The following is a 27,104-nucleotide window of genomic DNA, read 5'->3' as shown; positions in this document are numbered from 1 at the left end:
AAATGTATTTTTGGTTTTATCATCATTTTTTATGGTGTTATTCTAGTAAAATTCCTTCGTATTTTCTGTTATTGAAGAAGAAAAGTATGGCAGATTTCATAACTAAATGACCTCACTATATATCAGTGAAGCACACACAAATAATCTGTAACAATAAATAAGCATATTTACTTGGGTTCGAGTGGCAACTTGCAATCCATTTAGCATAGTCTGAGATGTGGAAAATAATTCTCCACTCTTTGTCTTTTCTCAGAGTTCTTCTAGTAATAACAGGACCTTAGAGTTAGACTTATATTCCTGTGCCCATGGCTACTTACAGTTGATAACAACAATTTTCCTCTTTGAGCTTAGTTTTTCTTCCTTCCCACTTAGTCCTCCTTAATATCTTTGTTCCATCCAAACCTCAGCAATCTCACTCACGAATTTCACCTCTTCTTGCCATTGGATTGCAACTCAGGTTACATGAGTCAGCTTAGTCCTTCCATTTCTACTGTTGAATGGGAATAAATACTCCCGAAGGAAGTGGGAATGGTTCGCACCAATATTTGGTATCAAATAAGATAACCATAATTCTGAACTTTTAAATTTTCAAGATTAACTTTCTGATCTCATATCCTCTGTAAATCTTACTGTCTTTCTCTATCTTGAGTTTCCTTAATAAGGTCCTTCATTATTATTCTGATCTAGAACAAGGTTCTCAATCTTGGCACTAGACTTTTTAGGCTGGATGACTCATTGTTGGGGTGGGGTGGAGGTTCTTGTGCATTACACTGTACTTAGCAGCATCCCTAGTGAACACTAGATATCAGTACCCCCCCCCCACACACACAAGTTGTGATAACCAAAAATGTTTTCAGACATTGCCAGATGTCTCCTGAAGGAGACGGTCAACATAAACACAGGTAGAGGACCGCTGCTTTAGAAAATATTAGTGAAAGGCAGAAAATCTCACACATAGATCCCTCAACAACATCATAACCATGAGAAAGTTGGTCTTTGCCTTCCCGCAGGAGGAAAAAAAACTAATTGCTGTTGAGTCAATTCGCACTCAGGGCAAACCCTTTAGTAAATACAAGAAGAGTGACTGGAGGAGGCCCCAGACGATCCCTGGAAAGCTTTATACTAAATCCTTTATGACCTTCTTTGTCCTGCGGATGATGTGGAATGCAAAGTCTTCAAGTAGACTATCTGAGGACAGTCACACAAACAGGATGTCTATGGACAATTCACATGACACTGGGGGAGGTATCACATTATTTAAAGCACTTGACTTTGAATTTATTATATATTTTTAAAACTCATACAGGCAGATATACTGTACTATCAAAAGCAAGAGTAGAGGCAGGTGTACTTTGTATTTAAAGTCACTTTGGATTAAAAGGAAAAAATAAATTAGAAATACAAAAATCATTACATGTTGACCACTTAAAACTTTTGTGGTTGTAATATAGAAACAAATTTTTCTTCTAAAAAAATTAAGTCATCAAACTCTCCTATACAGTGATATCTCAGCTCTTCATTTAGGAAAACCTATAGCTAGCTTCCCTCTCTATAAGTCACAAACACATAACCTTCCACATTGCCGACAATGGGGAAACATCTTGACAACAAAAAGCTTGCAAATACTGAGACTGATTTTGAAATGATTGGATGTTTGGACCTGAAGTAAAGAAAGACTTGTGGCTTCTGTATTCCATTTTATCTTAGTTAAGATGAATTATTAATTGTTATATTTCCTTATGGAAACCCTGGTGGCGTAGTGGTTAAGTGCTATGGCTGCTAACCAAAGGGTCAGCAGTTCGAATCCTCCAGGCACTCTTTGGAAACTCTATGGGGCAGTTCTACTCTGTCCTGTAGGGTTGCTATGAGTCGGAATCAACTCGATGGCACTGGGTTTTCATTTTTGGATAGTTTCTTATATATGTCCAGAAAACTTAATTCATATTGAGAAAGAAAAACTTTGTTGACTTAGTTGTTCTATTTTTTTTTTTTTCCTTAGAATAAGTCATTAGAGTAGCTCTTCTTCAAAATCTTGGGAACTTAATTAAAAAGGATAGAAATAAATTTTCACTCACAGAAACAATTGTTTTAAAAGCAAAAATAAAAGAATAAAAGAAACACTAACAGGTGTTTTTTAATTTACTTTTCCTTTTTTTATGAGAAACTTAAAAAATTCAATCTAAATGAAACTTGTCTAGAGGATTTCTTGACTGCCCAGTGAAGCAAGGAGAGAGATCCTCTCATCAGCAGAACCCAACTGGGAGAAAAAAGTGAGACAATACTATATAGTCCCAAAATATTTGATTGCTCATGGCTGACATGCAAATTTACATAAAACGGGGACTAGGATATTTAGTTCATGTTACTTGGGAGTCCTATAAACTCTCCTTAGTAACAATGTAAGTGATCTAAATTTATTGAATTGTGCTAGTCATTAACCCTAACCTAACCAACCCTAAGCAATAGAAATTTCCTAACATGCCAAAAAAATTGTTGTTGTTGTTGTTGTTAGGTGCCGTAAAGTTAATTCTCACTCATAGCTACCCTACATACAACAGAACAAAACATTGCCCAGTCCTGTGCCATCCTCACAATCCTTGCTATGTTTGATCCCATTGTTGCAGCCACTGTGTCAATCCATCTCATTGAAGGTCTTCCTCTTTTTCTCTGACCCTCTTTACCAAGTATGACGTCGTTCTCCAGGGACTGGTCCCTCCTGATGATCGTTGGTTCACCTATAGAAACCTTGTGTCAGAAAACTATATTTTACCAATTTCTAGACAATCTACTCTGACCTTCCATGACAGTTCAGTTACCATATCTTGCCTATTCTTGAGATTCATGGAATGAATCCTACAGTATATGCTCTTAAGTATCTTGATTTTTTTTCTCTCTGTATAATGTTTTTGAGATTCATCCATGTTGCTATTCATATGTATTAGTAATTCATTCCTTTAAATTTCTAATTAGTAGTCTACCATGTAAATATAGCATACTTAGTTTATCTATTCTCCTGTTGACAGAAGTTTATGTTGCTTTTAGTTTTGGGTTTATGAATAAAGTTGCTTTATACATTTTCTACAAGTTTTCCATGAATTTCTTTTGGGTAAACATCTACTAGTAAAAATGCTGAATAATACATTGAGCATGTATTTGTTCAACTTTATTTAAAAAACACCAAACTGCATTCCAAAATGATTGTGTCATTTAAATACCCACCACTGATGCTGAACAAATCAATTGCTCTATAGTCTTGCTGGCTTTTGGTGTTATTAATCTTTAATTTTAACTGTTCTAGTGGATATAAAGTGGTATCAATTTGTAACTTTAATGAACATTTCTCTGATGACAATGATGCTTTGGTTATTTTCAAATTATTTTCTTTAACATTTTTATATCTTCCTTCATGAAGTATCTGTCAAGCTTCTGCCCTATTTTTCAATACAATAGGTCACTTGCAATTTAGCTTTTAAGTTTGGGAGCTTTTATTTTTAACATTATAGATACAAGTTATGAAATATGTTGTTGTTGTTAGTTGACTTCAAGTCAGTTCCGACTAACAGTGACCACGTGCACCGCAGAAAGCAACACTGCCCAGTCCTGCACTATCCTCCCAATCGTTGCTATGTTTCAGCCCATTTTTGCAGCCACTGTGTTAATCCATTTTGTTGAGGGTTTTCCCCTTTTCTCCTGACCCTCTACTTTGCCAAGCACGATGTCCTTCTCCAGGGACTGTTCCCTCCTGATAACATGTCCAAAGTATGTGAGATGAAGTCTCACCATCCTTGCTTCTAAGGAGTATTCTGGCTGTACTTCTTCCAAGATAGATTTGCTCATTCTTCTGGTAGTCCATGGTATATTCAATATTCTTTGCAAACACTGGAATTCAAATAAATCATTTCCTCTTCAGTCTTCCTTATTCATTGTCCACCTTTCACAGGCATATGAACCAATTGAAAATACCATGGCCTGAGTCAGGAGCGCCTTATTCCTCGAGGTGACATCTTTGCTTTTTAACACTTTAAAGAACTCTTTTACAGCAGATAGCCCAATGCAATATATAGTTTGATTTCTTGACTGCTTCTTCCATGGGCATTAATTATGGATCCAAGTCAAAAGAAATCCTTGACAATTTCAGTATTTTCTCTACTTATCATGATGTTGCTTATTGGTCTATTTGTGAGGATTTTTGTTTTCTTTATGTTGAGATATAAGCCATATTGAAGGCTGTAGTCTTTGATCTTCATCAATAAGTGCTTCGAGTCCTTTCACTTTCAGCAAGCAAGGTTGTGTCATCTGCGTATCACATTCTTCTTCAAATAGTCCAGTTTTTCAGCTTATTTGCTCGGCATACAGACACACACCTTTCTTGATTTTAAACCATGCAGTATTTCTTTGTTCTGATCAAACAACTGCTTATTAATCAATTTACAGGTTCCACATGAGCACAATTATGTGTTCTGGAATTTCCATTTGTTGTAATGTTATCCATAATTTGTTATGATCCACACAGTCAAAACCTTTGCACAGTCAACAAAACACAGATAAACATCTTTCTAGTATTCTGTTTTCAGCTAACGTCCATATGACACCAGCAATGATATCACTCATTCCATGTCCTCTTCTGAATCCAGTTTGAATTTCTGGCATTTTTTTTCTGTCAGTGTACTCCTGCAACCATTTTTTGAATTATCTTCAGCATAGTTTTATCTGCATGTGATATTAACGATATTATTTCCACATTCTGTTGTATCAACTTCCTTTGGAATAGGCATGTATATGGATATCTTCCTGTCAGCCAGGAGCTGTCTTCCAAATTTCTTGGCATAGACCATTGAGCAATTCCAGGTTGCATCTGTTTGATGAAACATCTTATTTGGTATTCTGGCAATTCCTGAAGCCTAGTTTTTCACCAATTCCTTCAGTGCAGCTGGGACTTCTTCCTTCAGTACCATAGGTTCTTGATCATATGCTACCTCCCGAAATGGTTGAACATCAACCAATTCCATTTTTTTACAGTGACTCTGTGTATTCCTTCCATCTTCTTTTGTCTGTTCCTGAATCATTCAATATTTTGCCCATAGAATCCTTCAGAATTGCAACTCAAGGCTTGACATTTTTCTTCAGTTCTTTCAGACTGACGAATGCCTAGAGTGTTCTTCCCTTTTGATTTTTAACTCCAGGTCTTTGCACATTTCATTCTAATATTTTACATTGTCTTCTTGAGCCACTCTTGAAATCTGTTCAGCTCTTTTACTTCGTCATTTCTTCCTTTCACCTTAGTCCCTCTACGTTGAAGAGCAGGTTTCAGAGTCTCTTCTGACATCCATTTTGGTCTTTTTTTTTTTCTTCTGTCTTTTTAATGATCTTTTGCTGTCTTCATGTGTGATGTCCTTGATGTCATCCCACAACTCTTCTTGTCTTCAGTCATTAGCGTTCAGTACATCAAATTCACTCTTGAAATGGTCTCTAAATTTAGGTGGGATATACTTAAGGTCGTACTTTGGGTATCGTGGACTTATTTAATTTTCTTCAGCTTCAACTTCAACTTGCATGTGAGCAACTGACGGTCAGTTCCATAGTTGGCCCCTAGCCTTTTTTTAACTGATGATATTGAGCTTCTCCACATCTCTTTCCACAGATGTGGTCGATTTGATTCCTGTATATCCCATCTGCTGAAGTTCATGTGTATAGTTGCGATTTATGTTGTTGAAAAAGAGGCATTTCCAATGAATAAGTCATTGTTCTTACAGAGAGATATGTTTGTGAGACATACAATATATGTATTTAGTCTACTCTGTTACTTGCCTATTAATATTCTTAATGGTACATTTTGATGAGCAGATAATTTTAGTCTGTATTTTTTTAATTTATTGTGTTTTCAGTGAAAGTTTACAGTGCAAATTAATCTTTCATTAAAAAATTTTAAACACATATTGTTTTGTGACGTTAGTTGCAATCTCTGCATTGTGTCAACACTCTCCCCCTTTCCCTTTTCACCCTGGGTTCTCCATATCCATTAGTCCAGTTTTCCTGTCCCTTCTTGCCTTCTCATCTTTGCTTTTGGGCAGATGTTGCTTGTTTCGTCTTATATACTTTATCACACTAAGAAGCATGTTTGTCACATGTGTTATTTTTTGTTTTATAGGCCTGTCTAATCTTTGGCTGAAAAAGGTAGACTGCGGGAATGGCTTCACTTCTGAGTTAGCAGTGTGTCCGGGGGGCCATAATCTCAGGAATTCCTCCAGTCATTGTCAGACCAATACGTCTGGTCTTTTTTTGTGAATTTCAATTTTGTTCTACATTTTTCTCCTGCTCTGTCTGGGACTCTTTTGTGATCCCTGTCATAGCAGTCGGTGGTGATAGTAGGGCACCACCTAGTTCTTCTGGGCTCAGGCTGGTGGAGTCTGTGGTTCATGTTGTCCATTAGTCCTTCAGACAAATATTTTCCTTGTCTTTAGTTTTCTTCATTCTGCTTTGCGCTGAATGTGATAGGACCAATAGATATATCTTAGGTGGTCACTCTTAAGCTTTTAAGACTCCAGAGGCTACTCACCAAAGTAGGATGTAGAACATTTTCTTTACGAACTATGTTATGCCAATTGATCTAGATATTCCCTTAGACCATGGTCCCCAGCCCTTAACCCCAGTAATTCTGTCCCTCAAGCTGTTTGGATGTGTCTAGGAAGCTTCTGAGACTTTACTTTTGTGCAGAATTCCTCTATATTGTGTATTGTCTTTCCCTTTACCAAAGTTGACAATTGTCTACTATGTAGTCAGTGATTTCTCCTCCCAGTGTCTCCACAAAGGTTGTTTTTTATGTGTGTAAACCTTTTCTTGGGTTTTTATAATAGTGGTCTCATACAATATTTGTCCTTTTGCGAGTGCCTTATTCCACTCAGCATAACGCCCTCCAGTATCATCCATGTTGTGAGAAGTTTCGAGGATTCATCACTTTTCTTTATCATTGCATAGTATTCCACTGTGTGTAGGTACCATAATTTATCCACTCATCTGTTGATGGGCACTTAGGTTGTTTCCATCTTTTTGCTGTTGTGAAAAATTCAGCAATGAACATGTGTGCTTATATGTCTATTCGTGTGATGGCTGTTATTTCTCTAGGATATATTCCTAAGAGTGGTACTGCTGGGTTGTATGATATTTCTAGCTTTATAAGGAGGCTTCATATCATTTTCCATAGTGGTCGTACAATTTTACATTCTTACCAGCAGTGCGTAAGAGTTCCAATCCCCCCACAACCTCTCTAACAATTGTCATTATCTGCTTTTTTTTTTTTTTACTGCCAGTAATGTCAGTGTGAAATAATATGGTAGTTTTGATTTGCATTTTTCAAATGGCTGATGATCTTGAGTATTTCCTCATGTGCCTGTTATCTGCCTTAATGTCTTCTTTGGTGAAGTGTCTGTTCATATCGTTTGCCCATTTTTTATTTGGATTATTTGTCTTTTTGTTGTTGAGGTGTTGAAGTATTCTATAGATTTTAGAGATTAGGCCCTTGTTGGATATGTCACAGCTGGAAATATTTTACCAGTCTGTAGTTTCTCTTTTTACACTTTTGGTGAAGTCTTCTGATGTGCATGAGTGTTTAATTTTTAGGAGCTCCCATTATCTATTTTATCTTCTTGTGTTTGTGCATTGTTAGCTATGGTTTGTATTCTCTTTGTGCCATGTATTAGGGCCCCTAGTGCTATCCCTATTTTTTCTTTCATGATTTTTATGGTTTTAGGTTTTATATTTAGGTCTTTTATCCATTTTGAGTTAGTTTTTGTGTACGGTGGGAGGTATGGCTCCTGCTTCATTTTTTCTTGCAGATGGACAATCAGATTTGCCAGCACCATTTGTTAAAAAGACTCTCTTTTCCACAATATTTTATGGACTTTGGTCTTTTGTCAAAGATTACCTACTCATAGGTGGATGGATTTACATCTTGATTCTGTCGCATTGGTCTATGTGTCTGTCATTGTACCAGTACCAGGCTGTTTTGACTATGGTGGCTATACAATAGGTTCTGAGACCGGGTAGTATGAGACTTCCTACTATGTTCCTTCTCTTCAGTAATGCTTTGCTTATCCGGGCTACTTTCCTTTCCATATAAAGTTGATGGTTAGTTTTTCCATCTCTTTTTTTTTTTTTTTAAAGAATGTTGTTGGTATTCGGATTGGGATTGCATTATATCTCTAGCTACCTTTGGGTAGGATTGACATTTTCTCAGTGTTGAGTTTTCCTATCCATGACCACGTATGTTGTTCCATTTATGTAGGTCTCTTTTGGTTTCTTGCAAGAGTGTTTTATTTTCTTTGTGTAGTCCTTTTACATCCCTGGTTAGATTTACTCCTAAGTAATTTATCTTTTGGGGGCTATTACAAATGGTATTGTTTTCCTGATTTCCTTTTCAAAGTTCTCTTTCTTGGTGTATAGGAATCCAAATGATTTTTGTATGTTGATCTTGTATCCTGCTACTCTGCTGAATCTTTCTATTAATTCCAGTAGTTTTCTTAGGGAATCTCTGGGGTTTGCTATGTATAGGGTCATATCATATGCAAATAGGGGTAGTTTTACTTCTTACTTTCCAATTTGGATGCACTTTATACCCTTTTGTTGCTTTATTGCTCTAGCTAAAACACCCAGTACAATGTCATATAGGAATGGTGATAAAGGGCATTTGTCTTGTTTCCATTCTCAGGGGGAATGCTTTTCAGCCTCTCACCATTGAAAATGTTGGTTTTGTATAGATGCCCTTTATTATGTTGAGGAATTTCCCTCCTATTCCTATTTTATTATGAATTTTTATCAGGAATGGATATTGGACTTTATCAAATACCTTTTTTTGCATCAACTGAGATGATCTTGCAATTTTTTTCTTTTCTATTTAAAAAAAAAGTTTGTTTTTTTTTTTAATTGTGGATTTAGTTGTTGATTGCTTTTCTAATGTTGAACAATCCTTGGTTGTGGTGTATTATTTTTTTGGTATGATGCTGAATAGTATTGGCTAGAATTTTGTTGAGAATTTTTGCTGTTTCAACTATGGTGGCTATATAACAGGTTCTGAGATCAGGTAGTGTGATGCTTCCTACTATGTTCTTTCTCTTCAATAATGCTTTGTTTATCTGGGGCCATGTTCTGTTCCATATAAATTGGTGATTAGTTTTTCCATCTCTTTAAAGAATCTCTTCTTAATGAAGAACTCCAAAGACACAAGGTAATTATGAGCCTAATAGACAGAAAGGACCGCATAAACCAGAGACTACATCAGCCTGAGACCAGAAGAACTAGATGGTGCCCGGCCACAACCGATGACTGCTCTGACAGGGAACACAACAGAAAACCCCTGATGTAGCAGGGAAGCAGTGGGATGCAGGCCCCAAATTCTTGTAAAAAGACCAGACTTAATAGTCAGACTGGGACTAGAAGGACCCCAGAGACCATGGTCCCCAGACCTTCAGTTAGGCCAAGACTGGAACCATTCCCAAAGCCAACTCTTCAGACAGGGATTGGACTGGAATATGTGATGAAAATGATACTGGTGAAGAATGAGCTTCTTGGATCAAGTAACCACATGAGACTATGTTGGCATCTCCTGTCTGGAGGGGAGTTGAGAGGGTAGAGGGGGCCAGAAACTGCCCAAGTGGACACTAGGAGAGAGAGTAGAGGGAAGGGCTGTGCTATCTCATTAGGGGGAGAACAATTAGGAGTGTTTAGCAAGGTGTATGTAAATTTTTATATGAGGGACTGACCTGATTTGTAAACTTTCACTTGAAGCACAAGAAAAATTAATTTTTTAAAAAAAGAATCTCTTCTTTTTGGCATATTCTTTCTTTTCTAGACTCTGAAAAAGGTTGAGTAGTGCTAGTATGAGTTCGTCTCTGATTGGTAGAATTGTTCATTGAAGTAGTCTCGGCTAGGGCTTCTTTTTTGTTGGAAGTATTTTCTTTTTTATCACCTCTTCAATCTCTTCTCATGTTATGGATCTGTTCAGATTTTCTATCTCAGCTTGTGGTAGTTTAGGTAGGTAATGTGTTTCTAGAAATTTGTCCATTTCCTCTAGGTTTTTTAATTTGTTGGAGTTCAATTTTTCATAGAATTGTGTTATGATCCTTTTTATTTCAGCTGGATCTTTTGTAATGTCTCCCATGTCATTTCTTATTTAAGTTATTTTCTTCCTCTCTTCTTTTTTTTTTTTTTAATCAGTTTGGCCAGTGGTTTGTCAATTTTCTTGCTCTTTTCTAAAAAAAAAAGCATTTGGTCTTACTGATTCTTTGTATTATTTTTCTGTTCTCTATTTCATTTATTTCTGCTCTAATCTTTATTATTTCCTTTGTCTGGTGCCTATGGGTTTCTTTTGTTGTTCTCTTTCTATTTGTTCAAGTTGTAGGGTAATGTTTTGGTTTTGCTCTGTTCTTTTTTGATGTGTGCTATTTTTTGATATTGCTATAAAATGACCCCTGAGCACTGCCTTCGTGGTGTTCCAAAGGCTTTGGTATGATGTGTTTTTGCATTTAATTCTAGGAATATTTTTTTACTCCCTCTTTGATTTCTTCTATAACTCAGTTGTTTTTAAGCAAGGTGTTACTCACTTTCCATATATTAGATTTTTTTTCCCTTACCATTTCTGTTACTGATTCTAATGTACTGCATTGTGATCAGAGAGAATGCTTTATATTATTTTGATGTTTGGGATTTTATCGATGCTTTCCTTGTGGCCTAAAATGTGGTCTATCCTGGAGAATGTTCCACGTGCGTTGGAAAACAATGTATGGGTTGCTGCTGTTGGATGGAGTGTGATATATATGTCTATGAGGTTGAGACAGTTGATTTGTCCTTTAGATCTTTATCTTTGTGGAGTTTTTTTCTAAATGTTCTGTCCGTTGCTGAGAGTGGCTTGTTAAAGTCTCCTCCTATTATTGTGGAACTGTCAATTTCTCTTTTCAGTGCTATTAGAGTTTGTTTTATTTATTTTGGAGCCCTGTTGTTTGGTGCATAGATATTTTTTAAGATTATGTCTTCTTGATGGATTGTCCTTTTAATCATTTTATAATGTCCTTCCTTGTCTTATATGGTTGATTTTGGTTTAAAGTCTATTGTATCCAAGATTAGTATTCCCACTACTGCCCTTTTTTGGTGACTGCTTATATATATTTTTCCATCCTTTGACTTTTAATATATTTGTCTTTATGCCTAAAATATGTCTCTTACAGACAGCATATTGATCGGTCCTGCTTTTTTTTATCCATTCCATCATTCTGTCTCTTTACAGGTCCATTTAAGCCATTTACAGTCAATGTGATCATTGATTGATACAAGTTTATTGCTGTCATACTCTTGTGCTTTTTTTCCCCCCTTGTGGTGCTGACATTTTACTTGTTTCTCTTACTTTCCTGTACTGAGCTCCTTTAGTTTGTGGAATTTCTTTTTATTTTGTTATTACCAACTTAATGTTTACTGAAAATTTATATTTCTCTTCTTTACTCTGATGAGTAGGTTTTTTCACTTTCTTTGTTGTTACATTGAAATTTACCCTTATCTCCCTAAGTTTTAACCAGTCTTTTATTACTTGATATCTCCTTGACTTCTTCTCCATCTGAAAGCTCTAAACCAACACCATTTATTCCCTCTTTTATTGTTTTGATGCTGACATCATTTACAGATTGATGTTTCTGTTTTGCTCTTTTAAGTCTTCTAGCTTCATTTTATTATTGAGACTCCTTTACTAGGTTGACTTCTGACTGATGCTGTCCTGTGTCCTACACTCTGTTGTGTGATTTTGTTGGCTGCCTAACCAAACAACTCCCTTCAGCATTTCTTGTAAATTTGGTTTGGTTTTTACAAATTCCCTTAATTTCTATGTATCAAAAATATCTTAATTTTGCCATCATATGTGAGGGAGAGTTTTGTAGTATATATTATTCTCAGTTGGCAGTTTTTTTTTTTTTCTTTCAAGGTTTTATACATGTTATCCCACTGCTATCTTGCCTGCATAGTTTATGCCATGTAATCAAAAGTTAGTCTTATTGTTTCCCCTTTGTAAGCGACTTATTGTTTTTCTCAAGGCACTTTCAGGGTTCTTTCTTTGTCTTTGGTTTTGGAAAGAGCGATTACAATATGTCTTGGTTAATTCTTTTGGGGTCTATGCTATATGGGGTTCATGGAACTTCTTGGATGGTCTTTTTTTTTTTTTTTTTGTCTTTCATGATATTTGGAAAGTTTTCTGACAGCAAATCTTCAAAAATGTTCCTTGTGTTTTCCATTTTCTCCCTCTGTTCTGAAACTCCAATCATACACAAATTTTTGCTCTTGTGTCCCACATTTTTCTTCATTCTTTACCCTGATTTTTTCTCAAATAATGGCACCCATGGACTTGTCTTCAATGTCACTGATTTGTTTTCCATTATTTCAAACTTCCTAAAAACTTCTATCGAGTTATCCATTACCTAAATTTTCTTGTTTATCTTTTGGATTTCTTGTTGCTGTTTTTGTATGGTCTCTGTTTATTTATTTTGACTTTTTGTTCTTGTATTATTTTCCTCCACCACTTGCCTGGGAGGTTGTCACACTGGGTGGCTTGTGTGTTGCTGGGCTGTTGGAAGCTTTGCCACCAGGACTTCAAATACTAGCAGGATCACTCTTGGTGGACAGGTTTCAGTGGAGCTTCCAGACTAAGACAGACTAGGAATAAGGACCTGGTGGTCTACTTCTGAAAAAAGCGGTCAATGAAAACCTGATGAATAGCAGTGGAATATTGTCCAGTATAGTGCTAGAAGATGAGCCCTTCAGGCACTCCAAATACAACTAGGAAGAGCTGCTTCCTCAAAGTAGAGCTGACCTTAATGACGTAGATGGAGTCAAGGTTTTGAGACCTTCATTCGCTGATGTGGCATGACTCAAAACGAGAAGAAACAGCTACAAACATACATTAACAATTAGAATGTGGAATGTACAAAGTATGAATCTGTGAATATTATAAGTTGTCAAAAATGAAATGGAATGCATAAAGATTGATATCCTGTCATTAGTGAGCTGAAATGGATGAGTACTGGCCATTTTGAATCAGGCAATCATATGGTCTACTATGCTGGGAATGACAAATTAAGAGGAATGACATAGTGTTCATAGTCAAGAAGAACATTTCAAGATCAATCCTGAAGTATAACACTGTCGGTAATAAGATAATAACCATGCACATACAAGGAAGATCAGTTAATATGACTATTATCCAAATTTATGCAAAAGCCACTAAGGCCAAAGATGAAGAAATTGAAGATATTTAAGAACTTCTGCAGTCTGAAATTGATCATACATGCAATCAAAATGCATTGATAATTACAGGCAATAGGAATGTGAAAGTTGGAAACAAAGAAGGGTTGGAAGTTGGAAAATATGACCTTAGTGATAGAAACTACACTGGAGATTGCATAATAGAATTTTGCAAGACCAATGATTGCAAATACTTTTTTTCACCAACATAAACAGTGACTATACACTTGGACTTCACCAGATGGAATACACAGAAATCAATTTGACTACATCTGTGGAAAGAGACAACAGAAAAGCTCAATATCATCAGTCAGAAAAAGGCTAGAGGCTGATTGTGGAAAAGACCACTAATTGCTCATATGCAAGTTCAAGTTGCAGCTGAAGAAAATTAGAACAAGTTCATGAACATTAAAGTATGACTTTGAATATATCCCACCTGTATTTGGAGACTATCTCAAGAATAAATTTGATGCATTGAACGCTTATGACCGAAGACCAGAGGAGCTGTGAAATGACATCAAGGACATCATACATGAAGAAAGCAAGAGGTCATTAAAAGACAGTAAAGAAAAAACAAAGCAAAACAAAATGGATGTCAGAAGAGACTCTGAAAGTTGTTCTTGAACCTGGAGTAGTTAAAGCAAATGGAAGAAATGATAAAGTAAAAGAGCTAAATAGAAGATTTCAAAAGGTGCAAGAAGACAAAATTAAGTATTATAATGAAATGTGCAAAGACCTGGAGATAGAAAATCAAAAGGGAAGAACATGCTCAGCATTTCTCAAGCTGAAAAACTGAAAAAAAAAAGTGCAAGCCTTAAGTTGCAATATTGAAGAATTCTACATGGAAAATATTAAGTGACACAGGAAGCACCAAAAGAAGATGGAAGGAATATACAGGGTCACTGTACCAAAAAAAACTGGTCAATGTTAAACCATTTCAGAAGATAGCATATGATCAAGATCTGATGGTGCTGAAAGGGGAGGTCCAAGCTGCACTGAAAGCACTGATGAAAAACAAGGCTCCAGAAATGATCAGATACCAATTGAGATGTTTCAACAAACAGATGCAACACAGGAAGTACACATTGGTCTATGCCAAGAAACTTGGAAGACAGCTTCATGGCCAACAGATTGGAAAGGATCTACATTTGTATCCATTTCACAGAATGGTCATCCAATAGAGTGTGGAAATTATCGAACAACATCATTAATATTACACAAAAGTAAGGTTTTGCTGAAGGTCATTCAAAAGCGGTTGCAGCAATACACAGATAGGGAACTGCCAGAAGTTTAAGCTGGATTCAGAAGAGGACCTGGAACAAGGGCTATCATTGCTACTGTCAGATGGATCATAGCTGAGAGCAGAGAATACCAGAAAGATGTTTACCTGTGTTTTATCGACTATGCAAAGGCACTCGACTGTGCAGATGATAATAAACTATGAATAACATTGAGAAGAATGGGAATTCCAGAACACTTAATTGTGTTCATGAGGAGCCTGTACTTAAACTATAAGGCAGTTTTTCGAATGGAACAAGGGGAAACTGCATGGTTTGAGGTCAAGAAAAATGTGCTTCATGGGTGTATCCTTTCACCATACTTATTCAATCTGTATGCTGAGCAAATAATCTGAGAAGCTTGACTGTATTAAAAAAAAATACCATCAGGTTTGGAGGAAGACGTATTAACAACCTGTGTTATGCAGATGACACAACCTTGCTTGCTCAGACTGAAGAAGACTTGAAGCACTTACTGATGAAGATCAGACACCAAAGACTTCAGTATGGATTATACCTCAACATAAAGAAAACAAGAATCCTCACAACTGGACCAGTAAGCAACGTCATGATAAACACAGAAAAGACTGAAGCTGTCAGGGATTTCATTTTACTTGGATCCACAATCAAGTCTCATGGAAGCAGCAGTCAAGAAATCAAATGACACATTGCATTAAGCAAATCTGCTGCAAAAGATCTCTTTAAAACGTTAAAAAGCAAAGATATCACTTTAAGGACTAAGGTGCGCTTGACCCAAGCCATGGTGTTTTCAATCGTCTCATATGCATGTTAAAGCTGAACAGTGAATAAGGAAGACTGAAGAATTGATGCATTTGCATTATGGTGTTGGCAAAGAATATTGAATATACCATGGACTCCCAGAAGAAGAAACCAATCTGTCTTGGAAGAAGTACTTTCAGAATGCTCCATAAAAGTGAAGATGGCAAAACTCTGTCTCACTTAATTTGGACATGTTAGGAGGGACCAATCCCTGGAATAGGACATCACGTTTGGCAAAGTAGAAGGTCAGCAAAAAAGAGGAAGACCCTCAATGAGATGGACTGACACAGTGCCCTTAATAATGGGCTCAATTATAACAAAGATTGTGAGGATGGCACAGGTCCGGGCAATGTTTCGTTTTGTTGCACATGTGGTCGCTACGAGTGGAACCATCTCAATGGCACCGAAAAACACCAACATAGATATCCTCTTGTTCTTTTTCTTCTTTATGAAGAATCAACTTTCAGATTTTTTAATTTACCTCTAATTTTTTTGTTTTATATTTTACTAATTTTTGGCTCATGGCATTACATTTTCTTTCTTTTACTTCTAGTTTATTAATAGTTCCCTATGTGTTTAAGTGTTCGGCTGCTAACCCCCAAAACTCTGCAATTCGAACCTACCAGCAGCTCCTTGGAAACCTTATGGGGCAGTTCTGCTCTGTCCTATAGGGTTGCTATGAGTTGGAAGTAACTCAGTGGCCATGGGTTTTAATTTTTAAGGTGGAAACTTTGAAAACTGATTTTAAACTTTTTCTTTTCTAATATAAGTGCTTAATGCAATAAATTGTCCTCTCTGCACTGTTAGCCATGTTTTACAATTTTTGTATGCTATTCTTATCGTTCATTTTGTTTAGAAAACATTACCACATGAATGTAGGGAATAGAGGGGATATGTGATAATTCTTTTCCCTTCCTGCGCAACTTCTCTATAAACCAAAAACTGGCCTCAAAATAAAGTCTATTAAAATATTTTTCAAATATTTGAGTATTTTCTAGGCAATTTTCTTATTGATTTCTAATTTACTGTGTTGTGACCAGAGAATATAGCCTAAAGGTTATATCAGGAATTGATTGATCAGGTCTGTAACTACCATTTGGAAAATCTGGTTTATTAATGTTTTTCATGTACCCAAAATATTTCCTCTTTCAGAATTTAGCACAAAGCACTGCATAACCATGGACAAGCATCAAAATTTCTTTAGCAGTGTATGAATATGCGTTGACTGGATCCAAACCTAGGAACTCAAATATAGTGGGGCAAGTAGTTTTGGTGCACATCCTCAGTTAAGAAAACACTAGATCAGATAACATATTCCAAGTTTTTGTCAGTTAGTTAATCCAGGATTTTAGAATGAAAACAATGCCAGATTTTGTGATGGGAAATAGAGTTATAATCAAGATGTCAAGATACTTTTATTTGGCTTTGTTTGTTTGCTTGCTTTTCATACTTAATGATTCTGGTCTATCGAAATAAGTAACACATTGTGTCAGTACGTAAGTATGCGCAACTCACTTATGATCACCTATAGCTCTTTGTTGATAACGTAACGTGCAGTGTAGTGTAATCTTACTCTACCAGATCTTACTATTTGTCTCCATTACAGATAAATAAAAGTTAGATTATAACAGTCTCCTTTGTAGGGATAAACATGTTCAGATAGTACTAACACAAATATAAACTTCTAAATTAGAAAACACTTTGCAATAAAAATTTATTTCTTGAATTTTTCTATAAAACCAAAACCAAACCTACTGCTGTTGAGTTTATTCGGACTCATAGCAACCCTATAGGACAGAGTAGAACTGCCCGACAGAGTATCTAAGGAACGCCTGGCAGATCTGAACGGCCAACCTCTTGGTTAGCAGCCGTAGCACTTAACCACTGCTCCACCCGGGTTTCCATAAAGAATATAAAACTCAAATTCTATGTCATTACTTATGGTGCATGCTGACTTACTTACATACACACACACACTCACATATGCACATATATGCCATGTAATGATCTGCGTTTGGCTAAGTTCTTAAAATATTTGAGGATAGGGTTTTGCATGATGTTTTCAACAATTATGTCTTTGTTCAATTTAAACTGCAGGAGAATTTTGAGCATGCAATGAAGAAAATTAGTCAATCATGATTTTACAATTTTTAAAAATGTATTATATATTCCAGATGGGGAAAGTTGATGTATGTGTGTGTGTTTGTGTGTATGTTTATATTTTCGCCCACCACGGTTTAGTTTTGTTCAAGTCTGTGTTAAAAACACACATTTTCTTATCTCTACTCTTTTAGGGATGAAGCATTCTTACATAATAATGGCAATATTTCTGAAGTTATTGGTGGCAAATATTAATAAAAAAATAATCATTAAATACATTCATTTTGTATAAAATCATTAAAACCACTCCCTTTTGCTTTTTTATAGCCAAAAAATAAACTTTGGAACATATGACAATTACATTCCAGGTAAGACTTGTGACTTAAATATTCAATATTTATTTTAAAAATATGTGATTAATTTTAGGGATGATTATTACCTTTCATTCAAAGCAATAAAACAAAATCTGCCAGGGATATTATTAAAAATCAACTTTTTATTTCCCAAGGCACCTTTCTCATGGGCTCAAGGTAACACTTTACGTATTTTAATTTTTAAATCCAAGGAAGATTAAGCATATATATTCATCAGCATGAAGCTGAGCACATTGACGTGCTAGAAATCACAAAATCAGATCATTTTACAACTGAAAAGCAATGTAAAATTGGAGAAACAACTTTCCATCTACTTCAGGAATCTCTTCTACTATATTCCTGATAGATTGTACCTAGTTTATACTTGGCCAAAAGTTTCACTACTCCACAAGGCAAGTCAATTTGATGTTTAATGGCTTAAATATTAGGTGTTTTCCTCATATTCGAACTTAAAGTCTGTTGTCCTCTTCTAAATTCTTGCCATTGATCCTGATTCTGTCCTTTAGAGATTCACAGGACAAGCCCTTTCTTCTTGGAAACAATAATATGCCAAATATTTATATACAGTCATTTCTCTCATTGGTCTTATTGGTAGCCTAAATGTTTTCAATCATTTCTGTTATAATTTCAGGAAGCTTCATCCTCCTACTCACCGTTCTGTGGATACTCTTTATTTGTCGATTTTCTTCATTAAATATGTCACCCATGACAACGCAGTTCTTGGATGTGTAACATTTGCATCCGGGAAAAAAAACTAATAGCTAAGAGGATCTTAAATATTAGCACTTAGATTCAAACACATATTTATTAATATTTTATGCCTGGCAATGTGCCAAGTATTTTGATGGCTACAAAGTAGTTAACATATTTTGTGCTCTCAATGTAATTACATTCTAATCAAAAGAGCATAAAGCAAAAAAAAAAAAAAAAAATCTAAGCTGGAAGAGATGGAAAAATTTAAACAGAATCAGTAAAAATTTGTTTCTTTCCTTTTCTATTACAGGCTATGTCAGTTTGCTCAGTGACTATACAGTTATTCGTAAAACTGGCCAAAATAGAAACATCGTGTTTTATTTTCTCACACAGATAGCACAGCAAATAAATTAAACCATAATGTGAATCATTTTTTATTCATTTATATATATATTTTACTTACTAAAATTTAAGTTCTGATGAAATTTTAACCATTTACTTCAAAGAGTTTGTTTTGTTCTTTCTTATTTCAGTCAGTGAATTAAGCAAAAAATCATGGAATCAGCAACACTTTGCCCTGGTATTTCCAAAACCACCCCGGCCAGGAAGGAAAAGGAGATCAATGCCTTCCAAACTGCAAGCAAATGCAGATAGTGTAAGTATTAAAAACATCATATAATTTTACTAGTAATAAACTTGAAAAATCATTCACACACATACACAGAGCCACAGGCACACGCACACGCATATACACACATACATATATACATGAGGACTTTCTGCAATGACAGAAATAGCTTATATCTTTGCAGTCCAATGTGGCTTTTGAACACTTGAAATGAGGCCGGTGCAGTTGAGAAACTGGACTTTATGTATTATTTAATTTTAATTAAGTTTAAATAGTCACATGTGGCTATTGAATACCACGTTGGGCAGCACAGTTAAAGATAATTCAAATTCTACTATTTGGGAGAAAGTAGATATATTTTATGTAGTTTTTACTGTACAAAAATTTCCCTTTAACTAATTGTTCAGTATCCCCCATATTACAGAACTTATTTAAGGAACAAGCACAGAGAGCTGGACAAACAAATGCTACAGTTAGCATAAGCAATCAGGAAATAGTCCCCAGTTGGAGAAGTCCCCTCATTAGAATCATGGAGTTACAGTATACCTTGCTACATATTATTATACATTATACATGAAGTTGATGCTTTCTTATATCCTATAATACAGAGTTCGGGATTTGAGTACTGGAAAATAAGTATTTTCCATTACTTCTCCACCATGGTGTGAATCCTATCAATGAACAAGAATAACAGCAATCTGGAGTCACCCATGGGAGAGGAAAATATTCAAAGAAAAGTATCTCCTGATAAATGTATCATAAACTCTTGTTTATTATAGGAACATTTATCCTATCGGTAGTTTCCAGGTTTCTTGTATCTTTTCCTTTCTTTCTTTGTTCAATTTATATGTTCATTGAATGTTAACATTCTTATCAAAATTATTTATTTTTGCCATTAAGTTTTGGCATTCATTTGGTTAGAAGTTGAGAACAAAAAGCACCATTCTGCAAAAATTAATGTCACTAAATATTATTGATTTTCACTTATCTGATAATTTTTTTTTCTTTATCTGATAATACTCAATTTGTATTTTGCCAAGAATGTGGAATTTCAGGCTTTTACCTCTAAACATGTGTAGCTTTCTAACTTTCAGAGATCATGAAAGTGAAAATAGAAACCAAGATATACCTAAAGCCTGAAACTTGTTAATATTGTGTTGTCGCTGTTGTTAGTTGATGTCAAGTCAGTTCAGATAGACAGCAACCCTACGTACAACAGAACAAAACACTGGCAGGTCCTATGACATCCTCACAATTGTTATACTTGAGCCCATTGTTGTAGCCACTGTGTCAATCCATTTCATTAAGTGTCTTCCTCTTTTTTGCTGACCCTACACTTTACCAAGCATGCTGTCCTTCTCCAGGGACTGGTCTCTCCAGAAAACATGTCCAAAATACATAAGATGAAGTCTCTCCATCTTTGTTTCTAAGAAGTATTTTGGCTGTACTTCCTCCAAGACAGATTTGTTCATTCTTCTAGCAGTCCACGGCATATCCAATATTCTTCAGCAAAACCATAATTCAAAGGTATCAATTCTCCTTTAGTCTTCCTTATTCATTGTCCAGCTTTCACATGCATATGAGGCAATTGAAAATAGCATGGCTTGGGTCAGGAGCACCTTAGTCCTCAAGAGGACATCTTTGTTTTTTAACACTTTAATGAGGTCTTTTGCAGCAGATTTGCCCAATGCAGTATGTCATTTAATTGCCTGACAGTTGCTCCCATGGGTGTTGATGGTGGATCCAAGTAAAATGAAATCCTTGACACACTCAACATTTTTTCCCTTTATCATGATGTTGTTTATATATCCAATTGTCAAGATTTTTGTTTACCTTACGTTGAGGTATAATCCATACTGAAGGCTGTAGCCTTTGATCTTCATCAGTAAGTGTTCAGAGTACTCTTCACTTTGAGCAAGCAAGGTTGTGTCAACTGCATAACACAGGTTGTTAATGCCTCTTCCTCCAATCCTGATGTCATGTTCTTCTACATATAGTCCAGCTTCTCAGATTATTTGCTCAGCATACACATTGAATAAGTCCGGTGAAAGAATACAACCCTGGCACACATCTTTCCTGACCTTAAATCATGTAGTATCCCCTTGTTCTGTTCAAATGGCTGCCTCTTGGTCTATGTGGAGGTTCTTCACAAATACAATTAAGTGTTCTGGAATTCCTATTCTTCCCAATGTTATCCATAATTTGTTATGATCCACACAGTTGAATCCTTCTGCATAGTCAATAAAAAACAGGTAAATATCTTCCTGGTATCCTCTGTTTTCAGCCAAAGTCCGTCTGACATCAACAATGATTCCCCTCATTCCATGTCCTCTTCTGAGTCTGATTGAACTTCTTGCAGTTCCCTGTCAATGCACTGCTGCAACCACTTTTGAACGATCTTCAGCAAAATTTTGTGTGTGATATTAAAGATATTGTTAGATAATTTCTACTTCCTCTTGGATCACCTTTCTCTGGAATGGTCACAAATATGGATCTCTTCTAGTTGGTTGGTCAGATAGTTTTCTTCCAAATTTCGTGATATAGATGAGTGAACACCTCCAGTGCTACATCCATTTGTTGAAATATCTCAATTGGTATTCCATCAATTCCTGGAGCCTTGTTTTTCACCAGTGCCTTCAGTACTCTTGGACTTCTTCCTTTGCTACCAGTGGTTCTTGATCATATACTGCCTCCTGAAATGGTTGAAAGTCAACCAATTCTTTCTGGTACAGTGATTCTGTATATTCCTTCCAACTTCTTTTGATGCTCCTGGCATCATTCAACATTTTACCTATAGATCCTTTAATACAGAAACTCGAGGTTTGATTTTTTTCTTCAGTTCTTTCAACTTGAGAAATGCTGAGTGAGTTCTTCCCTTTTGGTTTTCTATCTCCAGGTCTTTGCACATTTCATTATAATACTTTGTCTTTTTGAACACCCTTGAAAACTTTGGTTCAGCTCTTTTACTTCATCATTTCTTCCATTCACTTTAGCTACTGTAGATTCAAGAGCAAGTTTCAGAGTCTCTTCTGACATCCATTTTGGTCTCTCCTTACTTTTTTAATGACCTTTTACTTTTTTTCTTATATGATGTCTTTGACGTCATTCCACAACTCACCTGGTCTTTGGCCACTAGTGTTCATTGTGTCCAATGTATTCTTTAGATGGTCTCCAAATTCAGATGGGATATACTCAAGGTTGTAGTTTGGTGCTCATGGACTTGTTTTAATTTTCTTAAGCTTCAACTTGAACTTGCATATGAGCAATTGATGATCTGTCCCATAGTCGGCCTCTGGCCTTGTTCTGACTGATGATGTGGAGTTCTCCATTGTCTCTTTCCACAGATGTACTTGATTTGATTCCTGCTTTTTTCAGCCTATGAGGTCCAAGTGTATAGTCACCATTTATGTTGTTGTAAAAAGGTATTCACAATGAAGAAGTCGTTGGTCTTGCAAAATACTGTCATGCAATTTCTGGTGTCATTTCTATCACCAAGGCCATATTTTCCAACTACTGCTCCTTCTTTGTTTCCAACTTTTGTATCCCAATCACCAGTAATTATCAATGCAACTTGATTGCATGTTTGATCAATTACAGACTGCAGAAGTTGGTAAAAATCTTCAATTTCATCATCTTAGGTGTTGGTGGTTGGTGCATAAATTCAAATAATTTTGTCCTATTAACTGGTCTTCCTTGTAGGTGTATGGATATTATCCTGTCACTGACAGCTTTATACTTCAGGATAGATTTTGGGATGTTAAATATTAGAGAACAATAAGTTTCTGAGCTAACCTAGGGCTGGAGAGTGGTGGGAAAGATATTTCAAGAGTTCTCAAGAATACAGCATCTCAAAACAAAACAAAAATATCTCCTGATTTTGAAAAGAAGCTTTGATATGTCACGATTCATTATAGGTCCACACTAATTCTAATGTAAAATCTTGAGAGAATTATGAAGATCCCCTAAACTGAAACTGTGCCCATATTGAGGTATGACTGTAAGTCAAAATAAGAAAATTGAAAAAAGCAGAATAAACTGTAAAATCTACAATTTAACTACTGTTTATCAAAATCTAAATTATCTCATTGTATTTGGTATGTGACAATAAAGAGTGTATAAATCACACACAGGTTGTTCATCATTATTTTAAACAATATTTCAGAAACATGAGGAAGAAAAGCCAAAGGAAGGAAAAAGGCGACCATTATGGATGCACCGTTCTTTAATGAGTATTTCCGAGAGACCATCTGTTTATTTAGCTGCCAGGAGGCGGCCCGTATCCAAACCAACTTCTACCCCCAAGAAGTCTTCGAAAGAAGCAGATGCAGAGAAACATTTACCTCCAGAAATAGGTAAGAAAGGTAAAGAAGACAAGAAAGCAGACAAAAAGGACAAATCAGACTCAGAAGCAGAATCCACAGATTTAAAGGGGTCAAAAAAGGGTAAAAAAGATTTAAAGAAAGGATCTGGAGATGAAAAAGGTATTACAAGAACAGATACCAGAAAAAGTAAAAAGGCTTCAAAGAAGGGTAAAGGGACAGATACAGATACTGAAAGTGAGAAAGGAGGTGTAAAAAAAGATAAGAAAGTTTCAAAGAAGGGCAAGGGTTCAAGTACAGACACTGAAAGTGAAAAAGGAGATGCAAAGAAAGATGCCAAAAAAGGCAAGAAAGATTCAAAGAAGGGCAAGGGTTCAAGTACAGACACTGAAAGTGAAAAAGGAGATGCAAAGAAAGATGCCAAAAAAGATAAGAAAGATTCAAAGAAGGGCAAAGAGTCACCTACACCAGCTCCAACTGAAAAGGAAGGTGTAAAGAAAGATCCCCAGAAAGACAAAAAAGATTCAAAGGGCACGGATCCAGCTACAACACCTGAAACTGGAAAAGGAGATGCAAAGAAGGATAAGGGCAGTAAAAAGGATAAAAAAGACGCAAAAAAGACTGATGAGAAAGATGACCAATCAAAGGACAGTGACAAGAAAGACGCAAAGAAGGATTCAAATAAGAAAGATAGTAAAAAAGATAAGAAAGCTGAAAAGAAACCCAGTGCCACAGACAGTGAATCGAAGGTTGACTCCAAGAAAGCTTCAGTAAAAGATGCCAAGAAAGATGCTAAGAAAGATGCCAAGAAAGATACTGACACAGAATCTGCAGATTCAAAGAAGGGTTCAAAGAAGGATGCAAAGAAGAGTGATGCTAAGGGTGCAAAGAAGGGCAAGTAGGCCTTGGATAATAATTCAAATGGAAATAATAGTTCAAAGGCATAGTTGATGAAACAATTTTAGTAGTGTGAAGCTGAATCTATGAGTGAAAAAGAGGAATCAAAGAATTAATCAAACAATATTTAAAAACAGTAAAAGAATACAAAGAAGCACTCAAAAGATTGATAAAAATATAAGAAAGATCTTAAGAAAAATTGAAGATTGAGGCTCTGTTTAATACGCTAAATTTGAGGATACGAAGGATTCGATGAAAGATGCAAAGACAGATGTAAAGAAGAAGGTTCAATTACGGATGTAGAAGGCAAAGGCAATGAATCTGTTGATACAAAAAAAAAAAGGTTTCAAAAAAATCCAAAGAGGCAAATATTAAATCCACAGATTCAAAATTTCCAAAGCTCCCTCCACAGATTTAAATAAAAGAGTCATGAAAGGAAGTCAAATAATTTTTCAAATTTCTACTTTTGAGTAAATACAAACTAAAGGTAGCATTACTCAATGAGAGAGAGAGAAGAAAAGAATAAGCAAATAACATTGCCTCCTTGTAAGCCTAACCCACCAACTTCCAAGTTCAAACAACTGCAGCCCTGTTGATGGATGTTGAATGTTCCACCTCCAAGCCAAGCTAGAAACATCTGGTAAGTGAGTTTGTTTTATTCTAAGCCAAATGTGGATAAAGAAATAATTGAACCAAGTTAAGTGTTTGAGTTGATAATGATCTTCCCTATAGTATTTTTGTAACTTACTGAATAGGTTTTTAATTAAGCTTTATCAAGTTTGGGATTTCTTATGGTAAAAAATACTTAAACAACTTGGTGAGATCTCTAAATAACTGAAACTTTAAAAAGTGCCCATGAGGAAAATTTAAGGGAAATAGAATTATTTAGTGTGAGAGGGGGGAGACTGGCTTTTGATTTAAGAAAATTTTAACAATTAGTTATCAAAAGTTTTTTTTTTTTTTTTTTAATTCAGAAAATAGTGACTAACTTCTCTATTTGGGGAAAGATGAAAATAAAAATTATCCAAATTATCAAGAAAAGCAATTTAAATGAAACATATGAAGGGCTCCCTGCTAAATTGCAAAATGCTTACAGGAATTTAACTTAACAGAATGTAACAGAGAGTGACAGAGTAAGGAAATCTAAATAATATTATTTAGATGTGAATATAATTAACTTTTTATTTTTTATAATTATATTAAACTCTCTTGCCAGCCACAAGCCCTGTTAATATGAGTAAAAACAAAAAACAGTATAAAGCAAAGCAAAGTAATTCCTTGCCCTTGCCAATTAGTGGCAATTCATTGTCTTCTGATTGAAAAGCATTCTCTTTCAGGTAAACTCAGTGGTGTTGTAGAGCTTGCTAAGTGATTTCTCGCTCCTTTACCCTTCCCAATATGGCTTAGCTCCCTGTGAACAGTGAGGCAAATACCATTGCCTAGCTACTTCTATCCCCTAACTTGTTTTATCTTTCCTTGTAGCATGTGCGTCTTTCTCTGTCTACCCACCTAACCATCTATTCACCTATCCACCTATCTGACATTGTTTATTACATTGTTTATTATTGCCTGTCTCCCCCACAAGAATGTAATGTCTTGCCTGCTCTTTAAGCATTGGCCCTTTTTCCCACGTTATATACTACTTAGGATCAAAGGCAATTATAACACATGTTCCCCCCGATGGTCCCCATGTTGGTGATCTGGTTCAGCTATAACACCAAAAAGATTCAAATCATGTCACTTCTTCCCGCCAAGTACCTACTTACTTTCTTTCTTCCTTTTTGGCTTATAGTAAAAATCTATGTTCAGTTTTTCATACTTCTCTGGAAATGTCAGTATCACTGTAAGTATTTAGGGAATCTCTTAAAATACTTTTATTCTCTTTTTTTAAAAGACCCTTAAAATTATTTCTTCCGCGGGATTAAAAAAGTCAGGTTTTAGACTCAAAGCTTTAAATGATTCTTTTTCTACATGGTGTCTGCCCCCCTCTTGAAACCTCAAAATGGTTGATTAAACAGGGAGCCTTCAGTGTGGAAGGGTTTACACAGAAAGAATATTAATTGGAGAATATTCCAATAAGTATTATTTAATTAACGCAAATAACAAAAGAACTTATTTTTATTAACACAACCTTTCCAAACATAGCTCTTGTGTACGAGTGTTACATTTCAGAAGGATAAGTTGGAAGCTGAAGTCAAAGATTAATATAGTTGGAAAAAGCAGCTTTCAATATATGTGCTGGTTTTGCTAAATACCATGTTAAAGGTCTTTTATCAACTCTTGATAATAAATACTGAAAGTACAAAAGAGCTCCTGTCTCTGTCATTCTACGGAAAGGCACCAAAACCACCAAAAACCTACATGCAGCCAAATCTAATCGCAGTATTTCTTCATCCTAGTAGTCCCTATTCTTTTTTCGGTCTATATTATTTCTATAAGATATCTCATCTGTTCCCGTGGCTTAATATACTATTTGTATGCTTTTTTTTACACTACATTTTAAATCTGGTACTGATCTCCACTGAATTCCAAATTCATATGTACTTGAATGTCTTTCAGGCATCTCAAAGTTAATGTGCCCCCAAAGAGAACTCTTGAGACCTTGCCACCTAAACTGGTTTCTCCTCAAGTCTTCCCAGCTTAGTAAATGGTGATGACATCTAACCTGTGGCTCAATCCTAATCTGGTGGGTCATCTATGATTATTTCTCTTTATTTACCCTTTACCCTATTTATTAGTAAATCCTGCCTTGTCTGCCTCCAAA

At 35.6% G+C, this 27,104-nt stretch overlaps 1 protein-coding gene across 1 annotated transcript; it reads left to right on the top strand.

The window, feature by feature from the left end:
• The first annotated feature begins 1,588 nt into the window (after window positions 1-1,588).
• Window positions 1,589-25,587, top strand: CYLC2 (cylicin 2). The gene is made up of 6 exons (XM_023545324.2): window positions 1,589-1,665; window positions 17,757-17,797; window positions 18,807-18,842; window positions 19,030-19,155; window positions 20,298-20,302; window positions 23,296-25,587. Exons 1-6 carry the CDS (start codon window positions 1,589-1,591, stop codon window positions 24,343-24,345), a joined length of 1,335 nt encoding a protein of 444 aa, XP_023401092.2. The 3' UTR covers window positions 24,346-25,587.
• Window positions 25,588-27,104: the final 1,517 nt, after the last annotated feature.

The sequence above is a fragment of the Loxodonta africana genome, chromosome 9 (assembly GCF_030014295.1).
Source record: "Loxodonta africana isolate mLoxAfr1 chromosome 9, mLoxAfr1.hap2, whole genome shotgun sequence".
NCBI classification, from domain to species: Eukaryota; Metazoa; Chordata; class Mammalia; order Proboscidea; family Elephantidae; genus Loxodonta; species Loxodonta africana.
Note: the sequence above shows the minus strand (reverse complement) of the source record. Positions and strands in the feature narration are given on the sequence as shown.